We start from the raw sequence: 26240 nt of genomic DNA, 5'->3' as shown, positions 1-26240 counted from the left end.
AAATAATTTGAATAATCCTCAAAAAGAGTAAATTATTTCCAACAACCGGTTTATCTTTTCCTGCTCAATTTCCACCCAACAGCCGAATGAAGAGCGGAAATGCTCTTGCTCCTGATCATAAATTAGCATGTTCCTATTAAAATTTAAAGAATCGCTGGATGGAAACACGGTATTAAGAATGCAAATACTATTAACAATTCTCGAACAACAAAACATAAACAGTGGATTCATGATTTTGATGATTATCATTTCACATTCCAGTAGACAAACATTGAGCATACTACTACTGAATAAGGCACTGGAATTGCAAAACGTTGCAACAGCTAGAACCACTATTGACATTCTTAATTTCGCCATAATTTTTAAGCGAACATAACGGAGCTTAAAAGCAACCATTTGCCGGAGAATATCTTATCAGCTTATTTATTACGTTGAATACATAATGGGAATGTTTGGTGGTTTTTTGTAAATGAAAGATTCCAGTTTAATTAAAGGTGAATTTACGCAACATACGGACGAACAGCATAGGTGTGCATTGCTGAGCTTTGTTAAACAAAATCCGGCTACTGTTTGCTGTAAATTAGGACGGTGATTCCCGAACACTTACTCCCCCGGGGAAACAAATCCTTACCTATACACAACCTGACAGGCGGATATAGCAATCAAAATTTGACAAGGAAATTATGTTAATTTATGGATTACATATGAGTGCTGATTATAAACCCAAATGCTGTCAGCGAAATTAAATAAAAACCGAAAAACAACTCCGTACATGTGTTTAAGTAGTCTGCATAAAATTCAAATAAGTGGGCCTAATCAGTGTTTTGTTATGCGAGCAATAAACGTCGATCTGTTCATTTAAAGGAATAGTTTTGTTGTTATCTTTACGTTCTTTTGGTTTTACAGCCTTTAGAACACGACATTTTGAGTCCCCGGTTGGTCCTATTAATTGTCGAAAATAATCCAAAAGAATCGATAATTACCGATAAAAGCTCGAGCAACCGGTTAATTTTAATTGGAGAAGACCGGGGCACGCCACCTATCATCGAAACGTTTAATTACTTTGAAGAGTGTTCAAGTATCGTAAACCGCACGTAATTTAGATAAATAATTATTACAATTATTAAACGTACGTCATCGAAAAACAAGATATAATGGCGCATGGTAGTACTCGGGGCAAAAAGACGTCGCGGGGAAAATTCTTTATGCGATTAATAATTGAGGATGAGTCGGTGCGGAGCAATTTACATTTCTATTTGGCTTTTAATAGATTCAATTTAAATTAATTACAAATAAAGAAGGTTGTACTGGGAAAACAACTATTAAGATATCTCCGGTACTTGTAAGCGGTGCCTCATCCGTTTGCTTTTTGCCGCATCATTTGCGAGTTTTTCCTACGACATTTACATTTCTTCATTTTTAGCGGGACTTTAAATAATGACATCAATTACACATCGAAATTGCAGCGAATTATTTATATATGTCGCCGCGATTCGCCAATTAGTCGCGGCCAGCTTTCATCACAAAATTAAGATAATCACGCCAACTATCGCTACACTGTTAGACAATCCGTGGAATTAATAAAAATGCAGGTTAATGGCTTTGGGAGAAAAAATACCCACTTTTCCAGCAAATTTAGACCCGAGCCGAGTTCGATAAAATTAATGGCTTAACATGCAAAATAAATCGAACCAATTCATTAAAAACTGACCCACCAACAGGCGGTGACACAAAATCGAAATCTCTAAGGAGAATAGTTAAGAGCCGTAAAAGTGCTTGTATGCAAAAATACTGAGAATTAGTCAAACTGCCAAAAATCATTTTTCCTCCGGTTCCTGCCCAGGCGGGCAATTTCCCGGAGACGCTGTCGCATGAAACCTCAAATTCCGGTCGGAGACGAGCTGGTAAATGCAATCCGGACTTGTAATAACGCATTTAGCGACCACCCGTTGAGCGGAGAGCAAGGCCTAGACAGTAATCCCTCGGAACGATGGTAATGAAAGTGGAGCATCATCTATGTGCTCTATTCGCGCAGGATATTTCGAGGGTCCTCTCTTTATTGCCTCGACTGTATGCCGGGGGCGCTATTGACTGAACCTGAAACACCGTCATCTGTTTACCATCGATTACTGTTCGCCTACACCAAACGGCCTGTCATTGCCGTTTGTTGTACTCTTCTCTCGGCTCGACGCCGACTTCCGGAGGACACCAAGACTGTTCTTGGCGTGTTTTGCACTTATTTGCACTGATAGCGGGGCCCGCCGCCCTCTGACCCCGTTTACGGCGAAATATGGACGCGACATGGACACAATGGCCGAACGCAAGCCCGATCATTAGTGCAACTAATTGAAAAAAAATTTCGTTGTTATTAGTTGTGATTTAATGGGAAAATAATTGCTCCAGTGGAATAAGTTTGATTTAAAGCTTTGAGAGTGATTGTATGCATGTGTACTTGAAATACAGATTTTTATCTTTATAACAATTCTATTTAATTTTATCTACAACCAACGGCATGTAAGGAGATAACAGCTACTCGTGCCCCATGTTGTATGACTGACTATCAAAACACAGTTTTGGGCTTCCGGTCAAATAAACGGTCATTTGGCGCAAGTTTTTCACAAACATAATTAATTCTTTCTGGGGTAGCTTCAAGTCGTGAAATACCCGTAGTGATCAGAATTAAGCATTCTGAACCATTATCTCCTAATCCCTTATCCGCTGCATTTAAACCTTACTTTGCTCATTAATGGAAATTGTTTCTTGAATTTACTGGAGTCGTTATTTACCCAAGAGCCAGAATTCACAACATTTCGTTTTTTTATAATTAAACCGGGTTTTTCACTACAGTCACTAGTTTACACTTAATCCACGATAAGTATCTACAGAATCTTAATTATCTTATTTTATCTTTATGGACGTCTGACTTTATTTTTGAGGAATGTCACGCGTTCAAGTACCATTTTTAATTTAAAATATTTGACGCGTGAATAAATAATGCAGCGCTATTTAAACTAATTAAAAAATGCGTTTTCAACTAATTAAGTTACAAAATAATCTTATCACGGAAAACACGCATCACACGACTGGAAAAATTAGTTCACCTCCAACACAAATAAATAAACATGTAGCGATAAATTATTTACAAACTTCTGGAACAAAAAAATAGCTATTGTACACCAAAGAGGAAAGATTTGTAATTTCTCTAGTATTACAAATATATTTTTTCCGGAGGGAGGAAAAATCAAAATAATTAAGACTTGCGCAAAATTGCGCTTATTTATTACCATAAATCTGGATTATCGGCGAATCTACATTAAGACGATTATTCAAATGCAGTAGAGATATGAGTGCGCTAAACCTTGCACTAGTATGTATTATTTTGACAAGATCATGTCATTATTAATTAGAAAATACACGCAAGCACATAAATAGTCTCTTTTCTATGCATTAAATAGTTATACGGCCACACGTGCGGAGTTAATGAAAGATAATAGTACATAATAACAAGAATTTTACGCTATTAAATTGAATAAATTGTATAAATACCTTTATCTGCGAACATTAAATCTAATACAAGAAAAAACTTTTTAATGTAATTTAACATAACAATGACTTTGAATACGCGAGTAATTGCAAATTTGCAGTTTTCCACCGTCGGAAAAGTTATCACTTTCCTCCTACTAATGCCGTATTCACTCGCTGGAACAGGCCTACAAGGCTTGTGATAGCCATTTGAGTATGAAAATCTATTATGCACTGGAATTAGTACGAATTGTTGTTTTACTACGCTTCATCAGATTTTATTTAACCGCAAAATTTATGTCGTGCGTGTGTTTTCGCGGTCATAACAATACGAAAACGTCGATAAACTCTTCCTACTTTACACACAAACTGAAAAATTTGGCAAGTGGAGACACTTCACAAATATACGAAATAAATAGTCGGAGACACAATAAAAACTAAAATAAAAATTGATTTGGCAACGCAAAATTTAGAGCAGAAATAAAATTCAAATAAATTAATTTTAAATTATCCGAGATGAAAACAGAATGTTCACACTTTTTGACGTCTCGTGCGTACTTGTGCGTGGAAATAGAAAAATGAATGGGGTCTGAAAATTTCCGGGACGAGGTTTGCTGGACTTTTGGCGGTATTTTTGTGTTTAGTCCTTTTTGCAGATTTTTGAATGAAGGCACCAAAAAACTGAGTCTTTTTTTACGTTTCGGAAAGTAAATCCTAAATTGATTCGCAATTTTTATATCTTTTTAAAGTATTCTTTTTGACGTCTATGTAACGTTACATAATTTTTTTATCAATCATTTATTTTTTTAATATGTAAATCCCAAAATTGTCTTTTTCACAACGTGAAGTCGACGTCCCCCCAATTATTTTGTCTCCAGAAAACAAAAAAAATTCACGTACAGCTTTTTCCTGTCTATATAAGATCAAAAAAAATCAGATTTGGAATTTTGGCTAAAGATAATTTTTTTTTATCAATTTTTTTTGTAAACCTATACACTAGTTTTCATAATTAAACTAGAAACTAATCACAACTCAAAAGTGTTCACATCCAAGCTTCGTAACTCGTTAGCATTTTTTTAACAAAACTTGTATCACCTTTTCCCTTTGTACTAATTGTTTATTTTACTAATTTTATTCTAGTTGATGCATAACAATTTAAAGATTGGATTAACTGAAAGCAGGAAATGATAAAATTTTTTATATAAAAAAAACCCCTAACAAATGCTTCATAAAAAGTCTATTTTTCTTCCATGTGTATTTGGAGGTAACACAAAATTGCAAATTAACAGAAGATCTAATAAAAAAACTCCAAGAAATTTACTTGAGCACATTATTCTAATATTCAAATTATAATTAACTTCGCTAACCTCTTATACATATCTTATGCTTATTTTCTAAATTAAAAATAATTCAAGATCTAATTTGGATGAAGAAAGACAACCTAGGTGGCATTTTAAGTAGGTATCGAAAATTAGTTTCTGGTCTATTCGATGTCGAAGAAATTATAATTCTCTAAAGTGATTTTTTTATAACGACAAAGCGTGGGTATTGTAATTAGTCTTTGTTTCTCTTTCATTAGTTGTATAACAAGGTTTAACTAATTTCATATTAACGAATTAGCAGTTGTAATTTTTTTCTGATATGTGTGAAATATACTTTTTGAAAAAGACTCGAAGATTAATCCTGCTCTAAAATCTGACGCATTCCTTTAAAACAGTGACTAAATTTTAATGGTGGTTTTTCATGACTTTTATTTTTACACTTTTTGACCCAAAATTCAAATTTTAATTTTTTTGAAAATTGGATAATGAATGAGATTTTATTAGGTACATTTTTACCAATTTTTTAGTTTGAGTTTTTTATTTATCAGTTTCCAATGGTTTTGAGTCGTTGAAATTAGAGTTCCTTTAGTTGAAATAAAATAGGTATTCCCATATCTACAGAAAATCGATAGATAGTGATAGTGACTTTTGTTTAAGTACCGAACTAATGTATTTGTTTAATAAATTATTTACAGTGTTTCGATGCCATTTACACCGAAAAACTTCTTCAGTGCATCGTTCCATTATCATTAGAAAATAACACACGAAATATTAAAATAAAAATAAGAGAATAAAAATCCGGTTAGCGCTCTTCAGACGAATTAAAACTATGAATAATTGTTCGTTTTGAAAGTTTTCCGCGCACGGTATCAGTTTTCCCGCTGTTGGAGCGGTCCGCAGCCCCAGGTCTGTTTCCATTGGTCCTCCCTCATTCCTGCTGTTCATTCCGGATCGATGTTATAATTTGAAGTGCCTGCCGCCCATCTCTTACCCGTTTTCATTTTTTGCAGGCAAATGGTGTCCGAGGCGAGAATGGTCGTCGCCTCCAGACGCTCGAGCGGCCAGCGACGCTGCGCGAAGAGGCGTCCTTTACTCCTCCGTCTTCCTCGGAAGTCCTGGTGAGTACCTCCACAGCAGTAGCAGCAGCTCTCGCGCGCTTCCCCCTCCTAGCGCACGGCCGGGCCTGCGGGCCCGTGGAGGGGGCACGGTTGTCATGGAGACGGCCGCATTCCCGCCTCGCAGCCATGGCAACGGGGGGCGCGTGCGCTGCGCTCCGCTAGTGGCGCGATGCGGCGAAATGGCGAAGTTGCAGGAGGCGCGCAAACCCACCACGCACACATGCACAGGGCCGTGTTTACACAAAACTATTTGATTTTTTTACAAGCCGAGATCTTCATCGTGATCTCAGGCCATCATAATTTCCGCCCAGAAAGAGATCGGTTTATATTTTACCTGCCACTTTTAGGAGAAACATTCATTTAGCTATTTTTTATTCGTTTGTGGTCTGTATTCGGTTTCACACAACCAGCATCGTTTATTTGGTCTGTTTCGTTCGATAATTATAAATCTACAGATTGTGGCGAAAAATGACTGGTGTGGTGCCAGATATGAATATTGTAATCAAACTGCCTCCGGGATCATTTTTAATTCCCAGAGGTGCACATTAAACCATTATTATTATGCTTCTATTATACGCTAACATAATTATCGACCAAACGTGTCAAAAGTACCATCTTCCAATTATGTGCTTAATGAAGCGCCTATTTATTTACACGTAAAAACTTAACTCAATTTAATTGCTTCAAAATAAATGAAAAACTTGGAATAATATCCGTCTAACTAGTTATTTTTATTATTATTATATTTTTCTAATGGTTCTGTTTATTAGAGGTGTTTTATGTTATCACACTGACGTAAAATAAACCCATTGGTTGATACGTGAAGAAAAGTGTAAGATGTTTTCATTTAGACAACATCAAAGTCAAACAAAATCACGTTAAGTAATCAATTTTTGAAATAATGTTTGGTGATGATGTTGTTATATTTTGGAATTATGCTTTGATTGTACGTGAGACTAATAAGATAATATTTACATTTGTTTTATTTACAATTGGCAAAGTGTGCATATGGGACTTACCAACCTGTTATATATTTGCAGGCTTTACCAAACAGATGGTATTTATTCAGTAGATCAGTTTTATAGCATTTTTTATTTAGTGATATAAAAATTTTACAAAGATCAAAGTTCAAGTAGTAGAACTATTTTTCCCGTTGAAGTAGTTAGGGGAACAAGACGCTAATAAAATCTTTTGCAAGAGAATATAAATTATAGAGGACTGTGCGGTATAAACTTGTCAACATATAAAAAAAACTTGGTAACGATACAAAAAATATTTAACTAGGTACATATCGACATGTTACCTTGAGTAGTAAATACGCACACCAACTATTAAATATACCTACATGTACATTTTTAATTCAAAAATGGTAACCTGTTTACTTTTTAACACACAGATAAGAAACTTATATATGCACATGGAAAAAATCGTAAAAACAAATTGGAATTACCTCCGAAATAATTTATTTGCAAGTATTATGGCCGCTTATGCAATTTAGATTTGCCGGAAATATTCATTTCATTCATTTTGGTACATTTTGTACCAAGAACAAACATATCGACAATGATGAATGCCAATGTATCCGTCTCGAAGGACCATAAACGGCGGCAACTCCTAATTATTGTGCCTTGGACCACTAATAGTGATTCAGTATAAAAATAATTTAATTATGCACATACTCTTATTTATTTTTTAATTTTTTGAAATCTGGAGAAGAAAAGACATTTCATGAAATTTACTAAAAAATGCATGCGGGATAGTTTTTTGGGTTGGTGTCTTCAAAAATTGTATAATTTAATGATTGGTTGTAAAGACCTCTTGATTTCAAACTTTTTAAAACCAACACGTGTTTCGCCAATTAAGATGGCATCATCAGGACGATGACGAAACTGGTTGACTTAACAGTCAATATTCTATTAACTTACGATCTTTTGGAAGGGGTGTACAAACTAAGGAATGCTATACAATTTTTCAAAATTTCTGATTGAAATTATATCGAATAATGTCCTTTGGCAAAAAAGGATTGTTAGCACAAAATCTTCAAGTTTTGAATCTGCGGGGGGTTACGGGTGTTCAGTGGGTGCGTGGGTAAAGGATTATATTCCTCGTGTATTTAATAGTTTCTGTAAAAAGTGGTAATCGTACGAAGCATAAATAATCGATTTGTGCAGCGAGCAAGTGGTTAATAGGCATGTAAAAACTTCTCACAACATGGTCATATATAAAGTGTTGCGAAAATAACACCTTTAGTTAAAGATCGTTATGACCAATTTGAATAGCGAATAAGAACATTAAGCCGGGGACAATTACATCTAGTGTAACGGTCGGGCAGAAACGATCTTGGGCATGAAAAATCGTCCTTCGTGTGTAGGTATTTCCATCGAAAGCATAATATAAAGTCAAGAATCCATATTGCGCGTCTGTGGCTGTAACGTGAGAACGCTCCCGCCCATGAAGCATCCTATCAAAGCCGTCTTGCAATTTGCCGGTGTGACCCCTGCGGGTCACCTGGTGGTAAAGCCAAGCGAGTTCGTCCGTTTCGAGCGACGAGCAGCGTCCTATCCCTGATTGGACCATCCATCAAGTCGGTGCCGTAATTGGTTCCCATGAAGGCTCGACCGGACCGTCACGTGGAGCCGAGAGGTAATTGTTACCTTGGAAACGACGGTCCATCACTCAAGCAGCGCGCCCCCAAAATCTCATTTCGAGAAAACAGCCCTGCGTCGCTAATTACCCCCCGAGAACCACCGCCACATCGATCCCACGCACCGCACAACAAACAAACAACAAACGATGCCACGTGCGTCGCGACGTCGACGTCGATACGCGAAAACGTCTGTCTCTGACAGCAACGAGATTAAGAGGCTCGCAACCTACCACAAGTATGCCGGGCCCCGGGCCAATTATGCACGGCCATGCAGCGATAGGCCCTTTTTAACTGCCTTCCTGCATGCGGCAGCAGAATCAAAAAATCACCAACGATGATGACACAGACACCGAGAAGCCATTATACCAAACAAGATCGATCCGAATTTTAAATCACTACCGGTGTTCGGTCTTTGATTTCGTTTGTAGTGGGATGAGGCAAAAATTGGCGAAATGAATTATACATAGCTACAGAAAGGGGCAGCATTTTAAAGAATTTAAATAGTGCAACCACTTCAAAGTATTAATTAAAATCACAATATGTATCCATAAATTATTATTTCGATAAGTGACAAACACCTGGACATATCAATTAGGGGTGGATGGAGTACAACTAGGCACCTTGGAAGACCACTGATACTGAGGTACTTTTTCGGAACACCCCCTTAACTTTTTATCCATGCCAAAAAAACAAGATAAACTGGTCACATTTACACAATTTTTGGCTTTTAGAGTATACCTTTTCAAACTAAACATTGCGTTTTTTACGAAATTTTGCTAACTCGCCACAGCGTACAAAAGTCAAAATACGTCTTTAAACTGAATTTTTTATACACTGTACGTATTTATGATTTATGAATAATTATGATATACTTCCTACATATTTATGAATCAAGATTATTTGACTTACCAAATGTTTATAGAAATGATTCGTTGTTTTGGGGTATTTTTTTTTAAAGAAGTTATAGATGACTGGGCTTTGGGACCCCAGCAAAGGGGGTTACTTAGCCAACTTGGGAGAAACTGTTAAATTCGGTGATTGGTGTCAGTAAGTTGAAGAGAGATAATTTGCAATTATGGGGTCTGTTATCTAGCGCATCTCATCGGCCATTTGGTAAAGCCATGTATGCGTGCCTCCTCCATATGTATGCGTTGGGGAGATGGTGTGTTGGTAATTCTTTATATTGTTCGTATAAAGTCAGTATTTACTTTGAATAAAAGGATGAAGTGGACGAGGTGGGCATGCCTAAAACCGCTGATTACTGCAATTGGTCAAAGCGGGAATAAAAGCATTTGTTGCGGTTTGCAAAATTACGGTTCTTGATTTCTTTATAAGCAGTTGCGGTTATTGTGTGGTGTGTGTCGGGTGCGTCTTGCGAGGGCACGCAATAATGTCGAGCCGGCAAAGGCCTCTGGCTTTCTTATTCGAGAAATTACGTTTTTTATAAGATATTATAATTTATGTAAATATGATAATAGCGCACATTATATGTTTATAATGCAAGGCAGGCCGGCGCGATAGCCTTGGGTCCGTGCGGCGAATTTTCCACATTGTCAGTCACGTTCCGGTGAGAGAGAAAAGAATGTAGACGTCAGATGTGCCTGATTGGAATCCCACAAAGCCGACACGAGGTGAACTTGTAATACTTTTATAAGCGCGGTGTGCCGCGCCGACCAATGGTATGAGTGACGTGACCCATCATTATCCGCCGATGGACGGCTGGGCTCGTTCGATGGGACCCTCCTCGCGGCCGCAAGCCATTTCCCACCATAATAGCGCAGCACTATTGTTCTCCCGGGCCCATATTGGAAATTCCTCGGGATTAGAGCGACGACTGTCACACCGCGGACGTCTGTTTGAAGGCGCGCTGTCACTCAAGCTCTCCCGAAAGGGCGACGATCATAACATGAGCACATGTGAGAGACATAACAGCGTGTTCCGGGCGTCTTGTTTACGCGGTCGGCGCCGAGACGCTCCTTTCGACACCTGTCCTCCGCCGTCATGTATCTGTCGAAAGCGTCATCGTCGACGGCCAGGTCTCGACTTAATACCCGCCGTACATAAATTCGGCTAAATCGGTAAAACTCTCCGTGGCACTCACACGAGAGACTTCTTTAATGATGCATTTTATGTTTTTGCACGACGGACATTATTTTAATTCGTTCGGTTGGAACGCTTCCAAAGCATCTCGGGCACATGTTTACTCTCCATTTCGTGGTTTTTTCCTGGACGAGGCGACATGTGCGTGATAACGAACCTAAATTCCCAAACTCTCTCGTAAATCGTCCAGCCAACTAAACTCAAGCCAAAGGCACTTAAAATCGGATCGAATCACCTCACATCAACTAATTCACATACAAGAATTTCCGACAACTCCAGACAAGGCTCGACACCAAATTAAACTTAAAATACCACGGCTTTATGGGAATTTTTCGAACGCAATAAACCAAACCCAGCCACCACTAAATCGACAATCTCCGAGATAATCGATTTACGTGATGCTGCAAACAACGCTAAAAAGCTATTGTCATCATGTCATCTCGGTGGTCTAGAGATGAGCATTCAAAACTGTTTGACAAAAGTCTCCCCTTTGGAAATTTTTTCCACTCCTCGTAATGAAAGAAAGGCGTTACCGCGAAATTGCATATGTGGGAGCCGCAGGCCCCGACGAGAACAGTGATTTGAAGTTGCCATGTCAGTGACAGATCGCCAGTAATCCCGCAGACGATAGATTAATGTGTGTTAATGAATACTGGTGAGGGGTCGCCTTCTCACAACAAACAAACGTGGCTCGGCTGTCTATCTCGACTTTCAGCGTGTTTTAGCATTGCATATGGACAAGCCGATTGAAAATAAACAAATCCAGATGCCTGAGTGCACTGAATACACAAAAGGGCCCCAAACGCCTCCACACAATTACACCAAAATCCTCCTCTAACTTCAAGAAATATAAAAATACGTAACAAAACCTATATTAAAATTTCCACCTCCCATTAGCGGACACCTCCCTACAACGGACAGTTGAAGGTTCCCCATCGGTGTCCGTTGTTGAGAGGTTTTACTGTAAAAAAAATTGGACAGTGTAATTAGCATCGTCGCGATGCGCTTATCTGGCGATGTACGCAGCCCACGTAGTATCTATCAAGTTTCTGTTTGTCGAAGATAGAATTGAAAAAGAGTGATATGTAATGAGTATGCACCCCGCGAATCGCGTATCTGCGATGATGGATTCGCTCGGGGTTGCTCTAAGGACGATAAATCCGGCTCTCTTCGCCCCTGTCTTCGTCATGGGGGCCTCGACCGGTACTCTATCGTGATCGAACATTCTTGGGTCCGTCGTTATCCGTCTTCGGATCGCCAAAAACCAGTTCGTGTGTCGGATGATCCGGCAGCAGCCGACACCGAAGACGATTAATCAAGCGTTATCGCAGTGCCTTTGGACTGTCTCCCCGGGATTTCACCGGGCATTGTGCGTCCGTTCCGCGCAATTATCTTAACGAACTCACCACCGAAACGGACGCGCACTGACAGATTGGAATATCACAAGATCCAACCAAAAACTCGATATCAATCAGCGTCTCATGTAAATCATCCGTGCCACAGGTTGAGTCTCCTCCATGTAACCAATGCTCCCAATTAACCGAACCTCCTAATTAGGCTCGGACGTTTTTCGACTCGCGATCGCGCCGTTTAAGACCCTTTCCAGCTTTTATTGTGGTGAAACCGCTCGTGTTTGTTTCGGCTTTCGTCAAACAACACAACACAGGAGTCGTTTGTGAAAGTCGTAGGTCGGCCCTAATCTGATTTCTTCCCCTTTCAGTTTGCGTGTGAGTCATTAAACCCCTCACCCTCGCCCTGTGTCTGCATACGTGGTGTATACGGGGTTCTGCAATCTCTCACTGCATCGACTATCATTACGCCACCCGCAAAATTGCGTCGCGTAATTAGGCAGTCGTGCGCAAAGCTCGACGTCGTTATTCACGCAGGATGATGGAGGATGGGCTTTTTTGTTACAGGTGATGCCAGTAATGCCAGCATCGGGAGCGGGGAGGGAACAGGCGAGGAAGATGACGACACGAACGGGAAGAAGAATCAAAAAAAGAGAGGCATCTTCCCTAAGGTCGCCACCAACATACTCAGAGCGTGGCTGTTCCAACACCTAACGGTAAGTCTCCAATCCGCTCAAAAAGTTAAAAAACCGCAAAAACAATCACTTTTATCAACTTTCGCAAGGGGATGATGCTCATCTCTTGAATATTTTTTAGTTAGTGAGCTCAATTCGAGGCTCAGTAATTTTGCAGAAATCGGAGAAAGTCACTCAATGATGATGGGATCCAAAAAATTTTTAGTGGGCTAAGGGTATACGCTTACGAGTTGAAAAATCGAAATCAGTAATAATTTAAAGGGAATCAATGACATGTAACTCATGAATGTTGGCTTCCGCGTCCCCTAATGAAGCAGTCATGTAATATTTTCGAAAAATGGATGTATTTGTTTGCATTTGTGAATGTGGGCAATTTATTGGTTCCGATTATCGTGTATGAGAGATTTTCCTGTGGGAAGCGTTTGGCGGTGTTCAGTGGTCACGTCTTTGGCCTGGATTAGGCGGCCCTTGAAGCGGGCGTTCTGTATGTATGCAAACGTCGTCGGAGGCCCCGCGGCGCTCATCCGTATTCCTTGCGTGGTTCGATGTCCGGCGTCCGAGCGCGGCATCTCCTCCGGCGTGTGATATAAGACGGGGCGAGTTGGTCCCCGAGGAAATCCCGGCAAGCGGCCGGCCCGTCCACCTGTCAACCAGAATTAAAGGATGGGAGTCCGCAATTGGAGCTGCGGCCCGGAAACCGTAGATAACAGTGAGCTGGCGGCTCCCGCGGGGGCCACTCTTGACCGCGCGCTCTCCTCAATATTTAATGGCCGACAGTGGACTAAAGACCGACGTCGACGACGACGCCGCGGCGACGCATGAATATTTGAGCGATGCATCATCCCAGCGCGGGTATCGCTCTCTGATCCCGGCTTACTTGCACGACTCATTAAACCCTGTGCGCTAATCCTGCTATCGGATATTGCGAGGGACAGACCCACTCGATCGATGCATTTGGGCCCCTTGACGCTGCCGACGACGCCGCAGCCGACCTTGTTCTTTCTCGATGCCGACTTTTTATTACCGAGAAAATATTAATTAAAAAGCGCGTCGCCCCGTCGACGGCCCCGTAATTACTTTCACGTGACTCGTTTAGGTAACGCCGAGTCGGGCTTCCATTATAACGTTTCCTCAAGACGTAAATCGCCTCCAAATCTCATCGTTTGCATTCCCTATCGAACTAAAAATGCATCCATCCCCAACACTTTCATTAACTTTTTTATACTTTCCGAAACATTTCTGCGATTATGGGACGACACCAGGACTAGGAAAATGGTATCGTAATTTTAAAACTACTTTGGAAAGTCGCTTACGATAACTGTATCACTGGTCATATGTAATTTCTTGGCTCACAAATCGATAAATTAGCGCACATAAGTCTACTGCTTAGCGTACCAGCACCAAATATCTAAAATAATTTCTATTTTGGACAGAATTGTAATAATTAAAAATGTATTGTGCAAGAACCCGAAATAATAAAATGACAAATTGCATGATCACAAAATACATTATACACATTAAAAACTATTCACTACGTCCACTGCCATTCATCAAATTGAATGCCAATTATTTTAAAATAAATGTTTTTAAATATGATATTGTTAACATACTCAATTAGGACGCGGAACGTGATAAGCACGACAAATGTAAATAATTCATAGCATGCATTAATTTTTAATTAGATGTGTTAATTCTGGAAGTAGGTGGCTATAGAAAACCGAATCTGAGACTTCACTGATACTTTTATTGAGAGTGAAAGTAGGTAATTATGGCAATTTCGTTGTGTAAAATTTGTAGTGAGTTCGATGTGGCAATTTGGAGCGGCGATTGGCGCTCGCCCCGGAAAAAAGCTTGTCTTTTTCAGGGAAAGCTTTCATTTCCGATCCGACTGCATCTCGGCTATATTTCCGGTGGCGTTATCCTAGTTTATCCGCAGGGGAGCCTCACCGTCGACATGTGTCCTGCTTACCGGAGCCGATTCGAAATCCGAGCGGATTTGCTCAAGCATTAAATCGGACCCGTTCCATCCGCAATAATTAAAGCGTCGCATCTCTGCTCGCATTTAAAATTGTCCACAATTACAATACGAGGATGGTTGCGTCGTCTCAATCTGCGATAACGTCACCCAATGACAGAGTGGATCTGTTATCTTCGGTTCGCACGCAAACGGCGCTAACTCGCCCCGTGTAGCTAATTTCGCGTTTCGGATCATGACTATTCATCCGCAGGAACGTAAAAAGTAGATACACCACGCGTCTGTTTGTGTTGTCGCCTGGCATCATTTATAACGCGGCCGCTCCGGCATTTTCATGTTTCTCTCATTCCGGCGAGTATTCTTTGTTCCCCGTTTTGTTCGCAACGTTGTATTGTTGCAATTACGCTTCCTTCCCGACTGAGGCGAGGCGAGTGCGTGAAGACGGATGGCGTTGGGTTATTTATGGTTTTATCTTTGAATTCGGATCGTCTCTGTTCGAATGCGATTGCAGCCGTAAATCCGCCAGCGAAGTGATGTGTGTGCACCCCGGGGGTCCGCCAAGGTGATCACCCTCTCCTCTATCCGATCTTCGCGCAGCACGCAAATAACCAACCGATCCTCGGCCGTTTCGGATTCCCAACATAATCGTAAAAATCACTATGCATCGCGGCTTTTTGCGGCCAAGGCGACGCGGGCATAAGGGTTATGCAGCCCTGGAGAACCACCAGATGGGGTTATCGCTCTCGGAGGAGACTTTCCGAGGTGTGATGGGGAACGAATGGATCGAGCGCGCTGTTTTTCACGGAGTTACGACCGCAGATTCGCCCTCTATCGGGACATCATATCCGCGATCTAAATAATTAACCCATCAACCTGATGCAATTTTTTATCGCGCGAGAACACCGTCATAGAGCGTCCCTTCTTCAATCTTCCTTGGCTAAATGGGATTCGGGATATCCTTTGATTATCGTTTAGACGCGTCCGTGTTTCGAATGGAAATTTTCTCCCAGTTTTTACTCTGCATTCGGGATTATTGGGACGATGATGACGATGCCGGAGGCAGTTGCTGCCGGCCCGCCTCCAGCGGAACGCCCGGTCACGAAAGTTACGGATGATCACGTGTCGTTACGCCCCCGACTCTCAATTTGACATGTTCCAATTGCAAATTTGACATGGACGTTATTATCGCCCCTACTTGAGATAAACTTGTATTTTTCACGAATGCAATTGCGACCGAGGCTGGCTCATGTTGCAGGAATTTTAATGATTGTTTCTGTTTCAGCATCCTTATCCCTCGGAAGACCAAAAAAAGCAGTTGGCGCAAGATACGGGTTTAACGATACTACAAGTCAACAACTGGTGAGTGTTTCGATGGTAGCTTTTTGATTTTTGTATTGGGAAAGTGTCTCTCGTCGGAAAGAAGTGCTTCCGGAATGGGAACGGATTGATTAATCGTAGTAATTACCGATCAGCTTTCGGCGCTAATTAGATTTCGTCCCCCGGCAGCGCTGCAAATGAGATTACGGCTGGAAATGGCGCTCCACGCCACATCAGAGTGGAGGCGGGCGCACGCGTTAATTGTCATCGATTTTTATAATGCTATTATGTCGGTACACAATTTATCACGTTAGTCGTCCTAGTCAACGGCGACTGTTGGATCCGATATTCGCGTCGTATGGATCCATTAAGGGCCGTCCCGCGGCGTCTCGCCGGTCATTTCGGCCCGTTTACGAGCCTGAAGAGGGCGATTACTGTCCGACGGCCCGGAAATGGCCGCCGAAATACGTGCTCCACTTGGCCGTGACGCCGGCCCGTTACGCTCACTTGACGCTCCAAGAAGTCGCTCTTTGGACACCTCGGGGAGCCTCCGGGCGCCATCGACGTCATCATCATTTTTCACGCCGAGTGCCATTACCGATGCCGTCTCGGGGGTTCACCTGGGTTAATGCGACCCGGTGATAAATCGCTTTCGAGCCAATTTATAGGGGAGACGCACCGAATTCTGACGCCCTCTTCAACCAACCAAATCAACTACTCCACAACACTTGAAACTTTTTCCCGAACTACTCCACCGACCGACGATCTTAATTTGCGGCCACTACTTATGTCATTCAAACGTCGGCTTCGGCCTTAATCCACCTTTAAGATTCATATACGTTAAAGCGTGACGCCAAAGGATGACGAAAAGCTCCGATTCGATGTATCTGTATCTGAGTTTCCTTTCGGTTTCTTCGTTCATTATTGTCATTTTTCACATTTCGCTTTTGTCTTGGGAGTTCCCGTGGGTTAATGCATTTCGATGATAAATCGTGTTTGGCGTTATCAACTGGCATTCGGTTGCTGAAGAAGTCGTCGGTGAGAGTCCACCGCCCCTCTTGCGTCTTGTTGCTTGCCGGCAATTTACGAGTGAGTTTCATTGTCGTCGGATGCTGCCGCCGGCGAATGACTCTCCGAGGAGTAATATCAGGCCACCTAATAGCTTACCAAATAGCCTCCGAAACACCTTTTTAATGAACTATTGTAGCAGGAAATGAAAATAGGGACCGTCGGAACAATAACGACCGTTCTACGCCCGCTGCCGCCGCGTTCTCTGACGTCCTCTTGCATACGTGGTGCTCAATTTTATCTCGACTGTGATTGCGTCAACCCTTCTACGGGGACGTTGCCTCAAGGGTCACATCCGACCGGCGTCACGACGACTATTAAGGAGCTGATATAGTAATTACTTAAACGACGCTCTTCCGCCACAATTACTCATCCACCATGTGAAAAGTACAAAACGTGGCGCGTCCACGGGTTACACTCGGAGATAAAGAGGCAATAGCTGGCATGGCAAAAAGGCGAAGAATCCGGCCGACACCAGACCCGGCATTTAAGAAACGTGCGATTTGTATCGGACAGACTCGACGTCATTGTTCCACTGTCCGATGGCATTTCGGACAGGTAATTAATGGCACCTCTAACGGTGCGCGATGCTGTGGGAACATTCCTCGTCCTCATCCCTCTGCTCGTTATCGTCCAAGTCCGAGCCGAGCTTTACCAACGCTGCCGCCGCCGCAGCATGTAATGTGTAATGTCATCTGGATTGCGCCTTTGTTATTCGAATAAAGCAGATAGCTTTCCGAATGTAGAGAGGTGTGTTGTAGTCTACGGTCGTCGGCGGTTCGTTCGCATACAATCCAAATTGCATCAGGGCTGGTGTTAATGGCTCTGCCAGGATAATGGATGGAATTGCATTAAAATGTGATCTGCATAGCTCGCTTACATTCCGAGCTCGCTCAAATGTAATTACTGAATCTTTCGGTGGCTTCCGGGCTGATGTGCATTTCGTGATGAATAAAGGGTGGGCGGGAGTTCGGCTGAAACCGACGCCGACATAGCCACCCCTCGCGATCGGTTAATGGATCAGGTGGCGGAGGACGCGCCTTTTTCGTGTAAGGACAATTAGAAGAGATCGGGGAGGAATGTCGGCTGACGCGGTTGAACAGAAAACTGCTTGTTTAAGGCGTGATTCCAATGCAATCGATACGACAGACAAAATTTACCTCAGTCTACATTTTCCATTCATAATACCGCCAGAAATTGCCCGATCAATAAATCCGATGATCCAATATTTCTGTTTTCCATTACAAGTTTCCGCGTCTAAAACAAAAATAAGTTGTTTTCTTGCTAGGTTTGATTTCCAGGTCGGAATACGTTCCCAATAGTAATTTTCCTTTTATAAATGGCTGATGATGTATATAATGTTGGTACACTTTAGTTGTACATAATTCATGTGTGCTACCTTTAAATTACATCGCCGTAACGACGCTTTTAATGTCAATTTAATAGAACGTTTGTAAGGAAAGTGTGTTAAACACACTTATAAATTCTATCCGCGATTGTGTGGCATTATAGGAACATAAAGAAATAATCAATGTTGGAAATTCTTCTTTGGTAAAGTTGGTCGGCGCCACAGGTGAATAGAGCCCATAATATCATCGTCGATTAAAGACTCAGCGTGGTTCGATAAGGCCGTATCTGCGCTTTCCCACCCTCGAACATCCGTTCCTCCTGTGAAATAATACCGCGGAGCCTTTCAATCCTATCAGCCCGTCATTACAGGGAAGCAAACAATGCAATACACTCTCTGGTTCGATCCAACGGCGGTTTTTAATGTAAGGGTGGTAATTGTGGGGTGAAAATTTAAAGCGAGGGAAACTTTTCATTTGGTCGCAGGAAAAAAGAGCTTTTCGGTGAGTTTTTCGCGCTTCTCGTCCTCCTCGGGGAGAACAGGCGACACGGCAGGTTGAGCGTTATTTATGTGCGCTTTTCCACTTGGAGCCGGCTGTCGTGGAAAGGCGGCGGCCGTATAAAGCACGTATCATGTTAGATGGAAAGAGCGAAGCTGTAATCCCCGAACTCGTGATGTATTGACGCTCGACCCTGCCGTAGTAGACTCTCGTGCACTGCACCGTTCGGCGCTTTTTCAATTTGCAGGTATCGGAAAATGCCCGAACGCACTTTATTGCGACAGAAGGAGACAACCGCTAATCCACATTTCCATTCAACTCCAAACAGAAACACATTCCTTATCTATTCTTATACCCGAAACCAAAATTTTTTGTGTATCATTTATAAGGGATTCGCACGCTACGTTGCTTCCTTAGCCGCATCTCCGCGGTCCGGAAATGGAAAGACTAAAGCGAATGAAAAAGTGCATATAGGAAATGCTTTGTAGTAAATTTTCTTGGTTCGAATGTGTGCTGTCAATATAGTTGTCGGCTGGTGCAGATGTGTCGCAGTGTGGCGGGGGGCGGCGGCGCTGCGCTGGCATCAGCACGGGCCCTCGCAGCTCGGAAAATTCACGGGTCATTTCTTCTCAGTTTCCGGATAGTGCGTGAGGGCTGCTACAGAATTTCGAATCCATCATCGTCACGAGCAAGAGGATAGCGCGACGGCGGCGCAATGGGGCGGCAAGACGGCCCCCAGTAATGACGGTCGGGTCATTCTGCCCCTTCCCGTCCTCAAACATATCGTCAGGTGCACGTCGGCTGATAACCGCCACCTACCCCTCGACTCGTGCCTGCGTTAATTCGAATCGCAGAGATTACGCACGTTCGCTTCATTGGAAATCCTCATGCGAGCCGGCTGTATGGAAATGTTGGTCAAATATATCATTCTGGCTTGACAGTGCAATTCTCTTATCTGCGCGCTGCCGGCAACGGGATCCCGGGGGCTGCTCGCTGAAAAACAGGATCCGAGTCGGGGTTGGCTCGTCCGCCCGCCTTGAACTCCGGCCAAATTACAAACAAAACACCAGCGAAGCGGCGCCCTCCCGGCCTCCACGAATATTAAAAATACAAGATTACCATTCCGTGGAAAATTTCAACAGACCCCCGCGACAAACCCACAAAAACAACCCTCTTTGTTCCCTTTGAAACTAACTTCACAGTGGGTCAAAAACGGCGGAGGCACAAACAAAAACCCCACAAATGAACAAAGTCACCTTTACGACTACACAAAACATCTCTTAAACCGCCCCCAAAATCCACACGGATCAGGAAAATTTGTTTGTCCATTCGATACTCGTATAATATTATTTGCTTTTTACGTTATTCGGGAAATAAAGAAAATAATGCGTCTTGAACCTATTGTAAATTACTATTTCTGAATCTGTCGTTTTCTGGAGATTATGTTATCGATTCGGGCCTCGTCTCTCGTTGTTTTCGTCAACCCTTTGGTGTAAGGTTTCACGGAATGCGACGGTGCGGGGCCATAATCCTCCTAATGATCGGCCGGCTGACTCGGCATCGAGCGCTCTCTCACCCCCTGACACTTGTCCGCTGCCTCGCACAAACATTATTCCGTCTACAATTATCGTTTCCGCGTTAAAGGGCCGATGAGAAATCGGCTGAACGCACCCCTTGCTTACAAATGATAGATTACAAGGAAGGGTTCGACATGAAAACAATTATATTACTAGAGACGACGTGTGTGTGTATTATTAAGAGCTGTTTGTTGACGGGAATCAGATGTCGCACTATACAGTAGGAGTATTGGCGGCAACAGCACGCGCTTTACCACTGCTGGCGCAGAGTTATGAATGCCCCCAATTACATCTTAAAAGCTGTGCTCCATTAATTTTCACAGCTGCTGCCTCTTAATTGGGATCCACACGCTCGATAATAAACGCGAGACCATCGCGCAACCATTCTCCACGTAGTATTTCGCACCAGCCGGGGATGATTACCCGACGCATGCAAATAATCACGGCGCAAATTCATCAAGGTAATCGCCTTCGCGCTACCACTTAATAATCCAAACCCCAGCCAACACACAATTAGAAAATCTGCTACTGAATCAACTCCATCTCCATCAAGCATTATTAAGTTGGGGTAAAGGTTAAAAAATCAGACTATTTCATGTGATAATAATTTAATAAAGAAAAAACTGTTGCTACATAAATAATTATCTCCGGGATCTTCCATAAAGAGATTAGAGCTTCCTTGGGAGCACTTCTTGTGTTTTGATAATGTCGGCTAATTCCGGGTCGGCGCTGGCTAATTGTCGTCGGCGTAATATGTTTGTCGATTCCGCACGCACCTCCGCCCGCCAATTTCCCGAAAATCTGAAGGAATTGGCCGGGGCCGGGCAAAATGTGCGTTATTGCCTGTTTGAGTGCGATTTCTATGCGTGTCTTGCCCGAGCTTAAATAAAGAGGGGTCGATCTTTGGCGCTGGACGTCGCGATGATTTGTTCCAATACGTGATATTCGAAATTGGTCCTGCGAGGGGTCAGAAACGGCGCTGGTAATTATGTCGTTAGCAAATGGCACCATCTGCGACACAGGTCAACCCGACGTGGACTCCATCATCGCTCCAGCGTCAGCTTGCCGTTTATGTGCCGGGAGATATTAAACCGGGAATTTATTGCGGCACCCGGGTCCATAAAGACGCACGGCCCGAGATCTGCAATTACTGTTTTCTTTATTCCCTCCAGTCACATGTGTGGCAGGAACCCTTCTGTAATCCTCTCGCATAACTCCGAATACCGTGATTAATGCAAGAAGCGAGCAAATTGCGCGGAACCTCCTGTCGCTGCACTGCTGAAATTTGCAGGAGCCTCGGCGTGCTCTTATGATTTACTCCGGGAGGTCGCGGGGGACCGCAGCAATACCTTGATGAGAATCTAGGGGCAGCAGGTCGGGGGCAGTCTCGCGTACGGGCCGTATTTCGATTATCCGCCAACTCCGGGGCAGATCCGGGAGCCGCGTCACACATAAACAAAATTACAGGGAATTTTGTAGGATCAGTTTCCCCTATCCATTAGGATCGGAGCGGCCTCTTCCCACGACGACTATTACAGTTGCATCGTTCGCTGTATTATTCATAAAAGGAGAGGAAGTACGCCACATCGATTTCTGTTCGGTTCTATCTTTACGCAATTTAGCCGGTATGCGTGCGTATGTTGTGTACATTTGCGCCGGAAGCGCCACCAATCGGTCGCTAGAAAACCCAATCATTTCCGGTGTCGGAACGCATTAGCGCCAGCGCGATTTTGATGGACGCTGACAGGCCAGACCGACGCCAACACCGCCACCCTGCGTCGCTCCATCCACGTTGGAACGCAACTAATGCGCCTTCTTTGTTCCAGGTTCATTAATGCCAGGCGGAGAATAGTTCAACCTATGATCGACCAGTCGAATAGAGCAGGTAAGTAAAAGGACCAACCGAAAAACTTCCCCTGCACCGGGTCCTCCCGAAAAATTCATTCGGAGAACAAAATTGGCAATTTTTATGCAAATTCCCTTTGGCGTATGTAATTCCGTAATTAATGAGGACTGGTTGGGAGCGAAGAAAAAAACGTTGAATCGCGTGAAAAAGTCTGACCATTCGTGCAGGATGCACCAAGAGTCGGATGCCTCGTTATCGGCCTTCCCGCCGTCCTTTATCTCATTTTTAATGAATCGTGATTTCCATTAAAGCCTAACGTTGTTGTGTTCATTTTTACGAAGATATGGACCGATCCCATGCCGCGCAATCGTTCCGATATGAATTGTAAGTGGAAAGTCTTGTATGATCGGTTATCGTTGCGCCGTGCCTCTATTTTTTTCATTTCGGCGTTTTGCAAAAGCCGTATTATTAATGGCTTGTGCGCTATCGATTCTCCGAGGCTCTCTTTCTGTTCCTGTTCGAGACGGGCGAAGAGAAATTGCGAGGAGAACCGTTGACCCTCGCGGACCGATCCATCACGGCGGTGACATTTTTCGAGAGAAAGGACGCGGTGCAGGGATGGCGAACTGCAGATGCAGTACAGGGGCAGCCTGTTACACCACTAATAGTGTTTTCTCCGCACGCAGGGCCTAGCGGAGCGTACAGTCCAGACGGTACCATGGGCTACATGATGGACGGCCAGCAGATGATGCATCGGCCGCCTGGAGATCCAGCCTTCCACAACCAGTACGCGCACTATCCCGCAGAGTACTACGGACACCACCTGTGAGGTAAGTACCAACACTCACGTGTGGGTACCGATTTCTGACGGTTTGTCTGCTTTCAGATCCCCCCTCGCTTGTGACAACGACAATGGACATATAAATATGCGACTCTTAAATGTGATTATTCTCTGTACAAAGTGTAAATGTAGTGCCCCAGTGTTTAGTTAACGGGAAGGACTTGTACAAAAGTATTAGACTACTCGTGTGCTGACTGCTGTACATAGATAGTGGTAGGTGCGGGCCGACCCCGGAGCGGTGCCCGGACCGCGGTGTATACTGAAGGGACAGCCGCAACCGTGTAAAGTGATGTGGTCTCGTAGCTTAGGTTCCTCGATGTGTTACCTTACAATACCCTCGTCCTAGTCCCCATCCAGTCCAGAAACGATCAGCCCGATCCTCCTCCTCTTCTTCACTCTGTCCGCCGTCACGTTTCTTAAAAAAAAATCTTCAAAAAGTACGACGCGTACAAAAAAATAATCCAAGGTTGTGCTGTTGTAAATTACTAGTTGTTATATCTGTTGTGATTTTTTTGCTATTTGAGGAAAAAACCCGAACTCTCCTTGTCCCGATGATGATATACGATACGATATACGTAACTACTGAACCTAGAGAACAAATCGTCGTGGAGGTGGCCCAGCGGACCCCTTCGCCCTACGACTAGAATAATAATATCAATACACAAGTATACAGAATGTCGCAAAGTCACTCAGGTGGTCCATGGCTGATACCTAAATTATTATCGTACCACTGTTATAGTTAATTCAAGACACCACGCATCCAGATCGCAGTTTTCGTTCATTTGTACCACTCTGATGATTTTGTTTAGTTACTTGCCAGGGACAAACGGAGGACTGGCCGGCTGATTCCGGAATGTCCGCACAAGCCTTGCCTGGTTATTGTTATTGTTGTTTTGTAAAAAAGAAACGGCATTTCAGAAGAACCCGTCAGTCGTCCCGTATTAAAGTTTAGCGACAAGGCGGAATTTCATTTCGATGATTCTAAATTAAACCGTCAGGCCTTGTCCTGGACTAGTTTTGTGTCCGTGCAAGTCCTTCGAGGCCGCCGCCCCCAATACACGACGTATACGACTTTAGTGATGTTATAGGTTATTATTATATGAAATTATGGCGTACACAATGGCGGCGACGAGGCGGAGTTGCACGGCTCACACTCACCTATTGTTTGAAACTTGTGTGTATTCTTCGTTACCTTTGTTAGGGTCAGGGCGGGGGGCTACAAGTATACTGATTTTTACACTCCGATTTATAGTTTTTGATCTGATGTACTCTCGAGTGCGTTGTACATATTTAATGCCCGCGCCGACACGATACGATTCCCTCTGCCCCAGGCCCAGTCGTTTTTTGTACATACAATTACCTCCGATGAGAATGTTGGCTGTTCGTTTTAAGTGATTTCCATCATGAATCATTATTCGCCTTATCCAATGTATACGAAAAAACTAAAATCAATACAGATCAATGAGAGAATATCGTACCTCTGTGTTATGTATGAGAGGAAACTTTATTGTGTTCTGCTTTTTAATGAAAGTATATATTAATATTATAAACGATTATGGGACGAGATACCTCTAAACTAATTTGGTAACGCCGTGTCCTCTGTATAGTGTTTTTTTGAAACGTGAGCATTAAATGCTACATCTTGTGTACTTATATAAAATGTGTTTTTAATACTACCGAACCACTATCCCTCCCTGTTCAGTTTTAATAATAATAGTACAAATTCTAGTTTTACTGTAGTGCTATATGTGACTGTCCTCTCCTTCCGCCCTCCGTCACACGATCCGCCGATGTACAGCAGTGCGTAGCACAAAAAGGGAAACAATCCCTAAAATCCACGGCCGCAAAGCCGCCAGATCCGGCACCTATTGTTTTCCTTTTTTGTTATGCACATTCATTTCAAAATTTCTCTTTCTTTCATCTTAATTTTAGTTTCCTCCAATTTGTCACGATCGCATTATTTTCGTATTATGCTGCAAGATGGGACGTTTAACTTTTCTGTACTGTGATTGAATTATTGTTAATTAAGTGCAATTTATGTTCATGTAAATAAACAATTATTTCAAATTTCAATACTAATAAACAAACAAAAGTAACTAATAATCTACTAATGAATCTCCTAAAACCCTTTCTTAAATCATAAATAATACTAACCGATTAAAAAAGCAATTAATAAAAAGTTGATTTACTTTTACTCTTCGCGAAACGCGTGAACTGAGTGCAGGATCGAATCGAGGTAAGTACATCGCAATTTTCCTCTAGGACGAGATAATCCTTTCGAGGATAATTCCGGTTGAAATATCGTTTTGGTGTACGGAAAGAGCGTCCGAACATTAACGTGCAATCCTGATTCCGGACTTGAGCGTCCATTGGTCATCCTAGATTGGTCGCGGGGTCCGGTTGACAGCTCCTATATAGGCCTGCGCCCGGAAATTGTGTCCAGTGCTGGCGGCTGCCTTCCGGTTCCGTTCCATTCCTTATACCGCGGCCGCCTTGATTCATTACCCTTATCACGGACCTGGACCAAATGACTTTCTCCTCTCAGCCCCCCACATTTTCGGGAAAAAATCGATCGTGAGAGCCGTGCCCGCATCATTGCGGACGACTTGTAACGACAATTCCGACATTAATTAAATAAGGACCCAATGTAGCCGGACACGGTGAATGAATAACAAATGGTAGGTGGCGTGCCGTGTCAATCAAATGTCCGTGCTACGTGACCGATGAGAGTTTCCGGCCTAAACACCGCCATTTTCTACAATGCTTATTACCACGATTACGGACCAAAGGGCTCCCGCAACGTCAGCGCTATGAGGCCCAAGAAGCCGGCCAGAGATTCACGAATCATAACTCGGGGCTCGTGCGCACAAATTGCGCAAGCGGCACTAATTATCCATCCCCTCTAATGACAAAGTCGAACGGATGCTGATTCGAACAGGGTTGACAGGGCACGATCTGCCCGTTGCGGGCGACATTTTACACCAAAATGCTGAATTTCATTCATTACTTCAGAAAC

The 26240-nt window shown here is 43.0% G+C and overlaps 1 protein-coding gene across 5 annotated transcripts in view; it reads left to right on the top strand.

The window, feature by feature from the left end:
• Nucleotides 1–25327, top strand: part of hth (homothorax) — an 83022-nt gene extending 57695 nt beyond the window's left edge. For 3 of the 5 annotated variants that reach the window (XM_015981556.2, XM_008197995.3, XM_015981555.2), the window contains 6 exons: nucleotides 5855–5962; nucleotides 12626–12774; nucleotides 16011–16087; nucleotides 22364–22422; nucleotides 23052–23213; nucleotides 23270–25327. In XM_015981556.2, the coding sequence (XP_015837042.1) occupies nucleotides 5855–5962; nucleotides 12626–12774; nucleotides 16011–16087; nucleotides 22364–22422; nucleotides 23052–23212 (554 nt within the window). In that variant the 3' untranslated portion in view covers nucleotide 23213; nucleotides 23270–25327. 5 annotated transcript variants of the gene reach the window in all.
• The last annotated feature ends 913 nt before the right edge of the window (nucleotides 25328–26240 follow it).

This window comes from Tribolium castaneum, chromosome 3, assembly GCF_031307605.1.
Source record: "Tribolium castaneum strain GA2 chromosome 3, icTriCast1.1, whole genome shotgun sequence".
In the NCBI taxonomy this organism is placed as follows: Eukaryota; Metazoa; Arthropoda; class Insecta; order Coleoptera; family Tenebrionidae; genus Tribolium; species Tribolium castaneum.
Note: the sequence above shows the minus strand (reverse complement) of the source record. Positions and strands in the feature narration are given on the sequence as shown.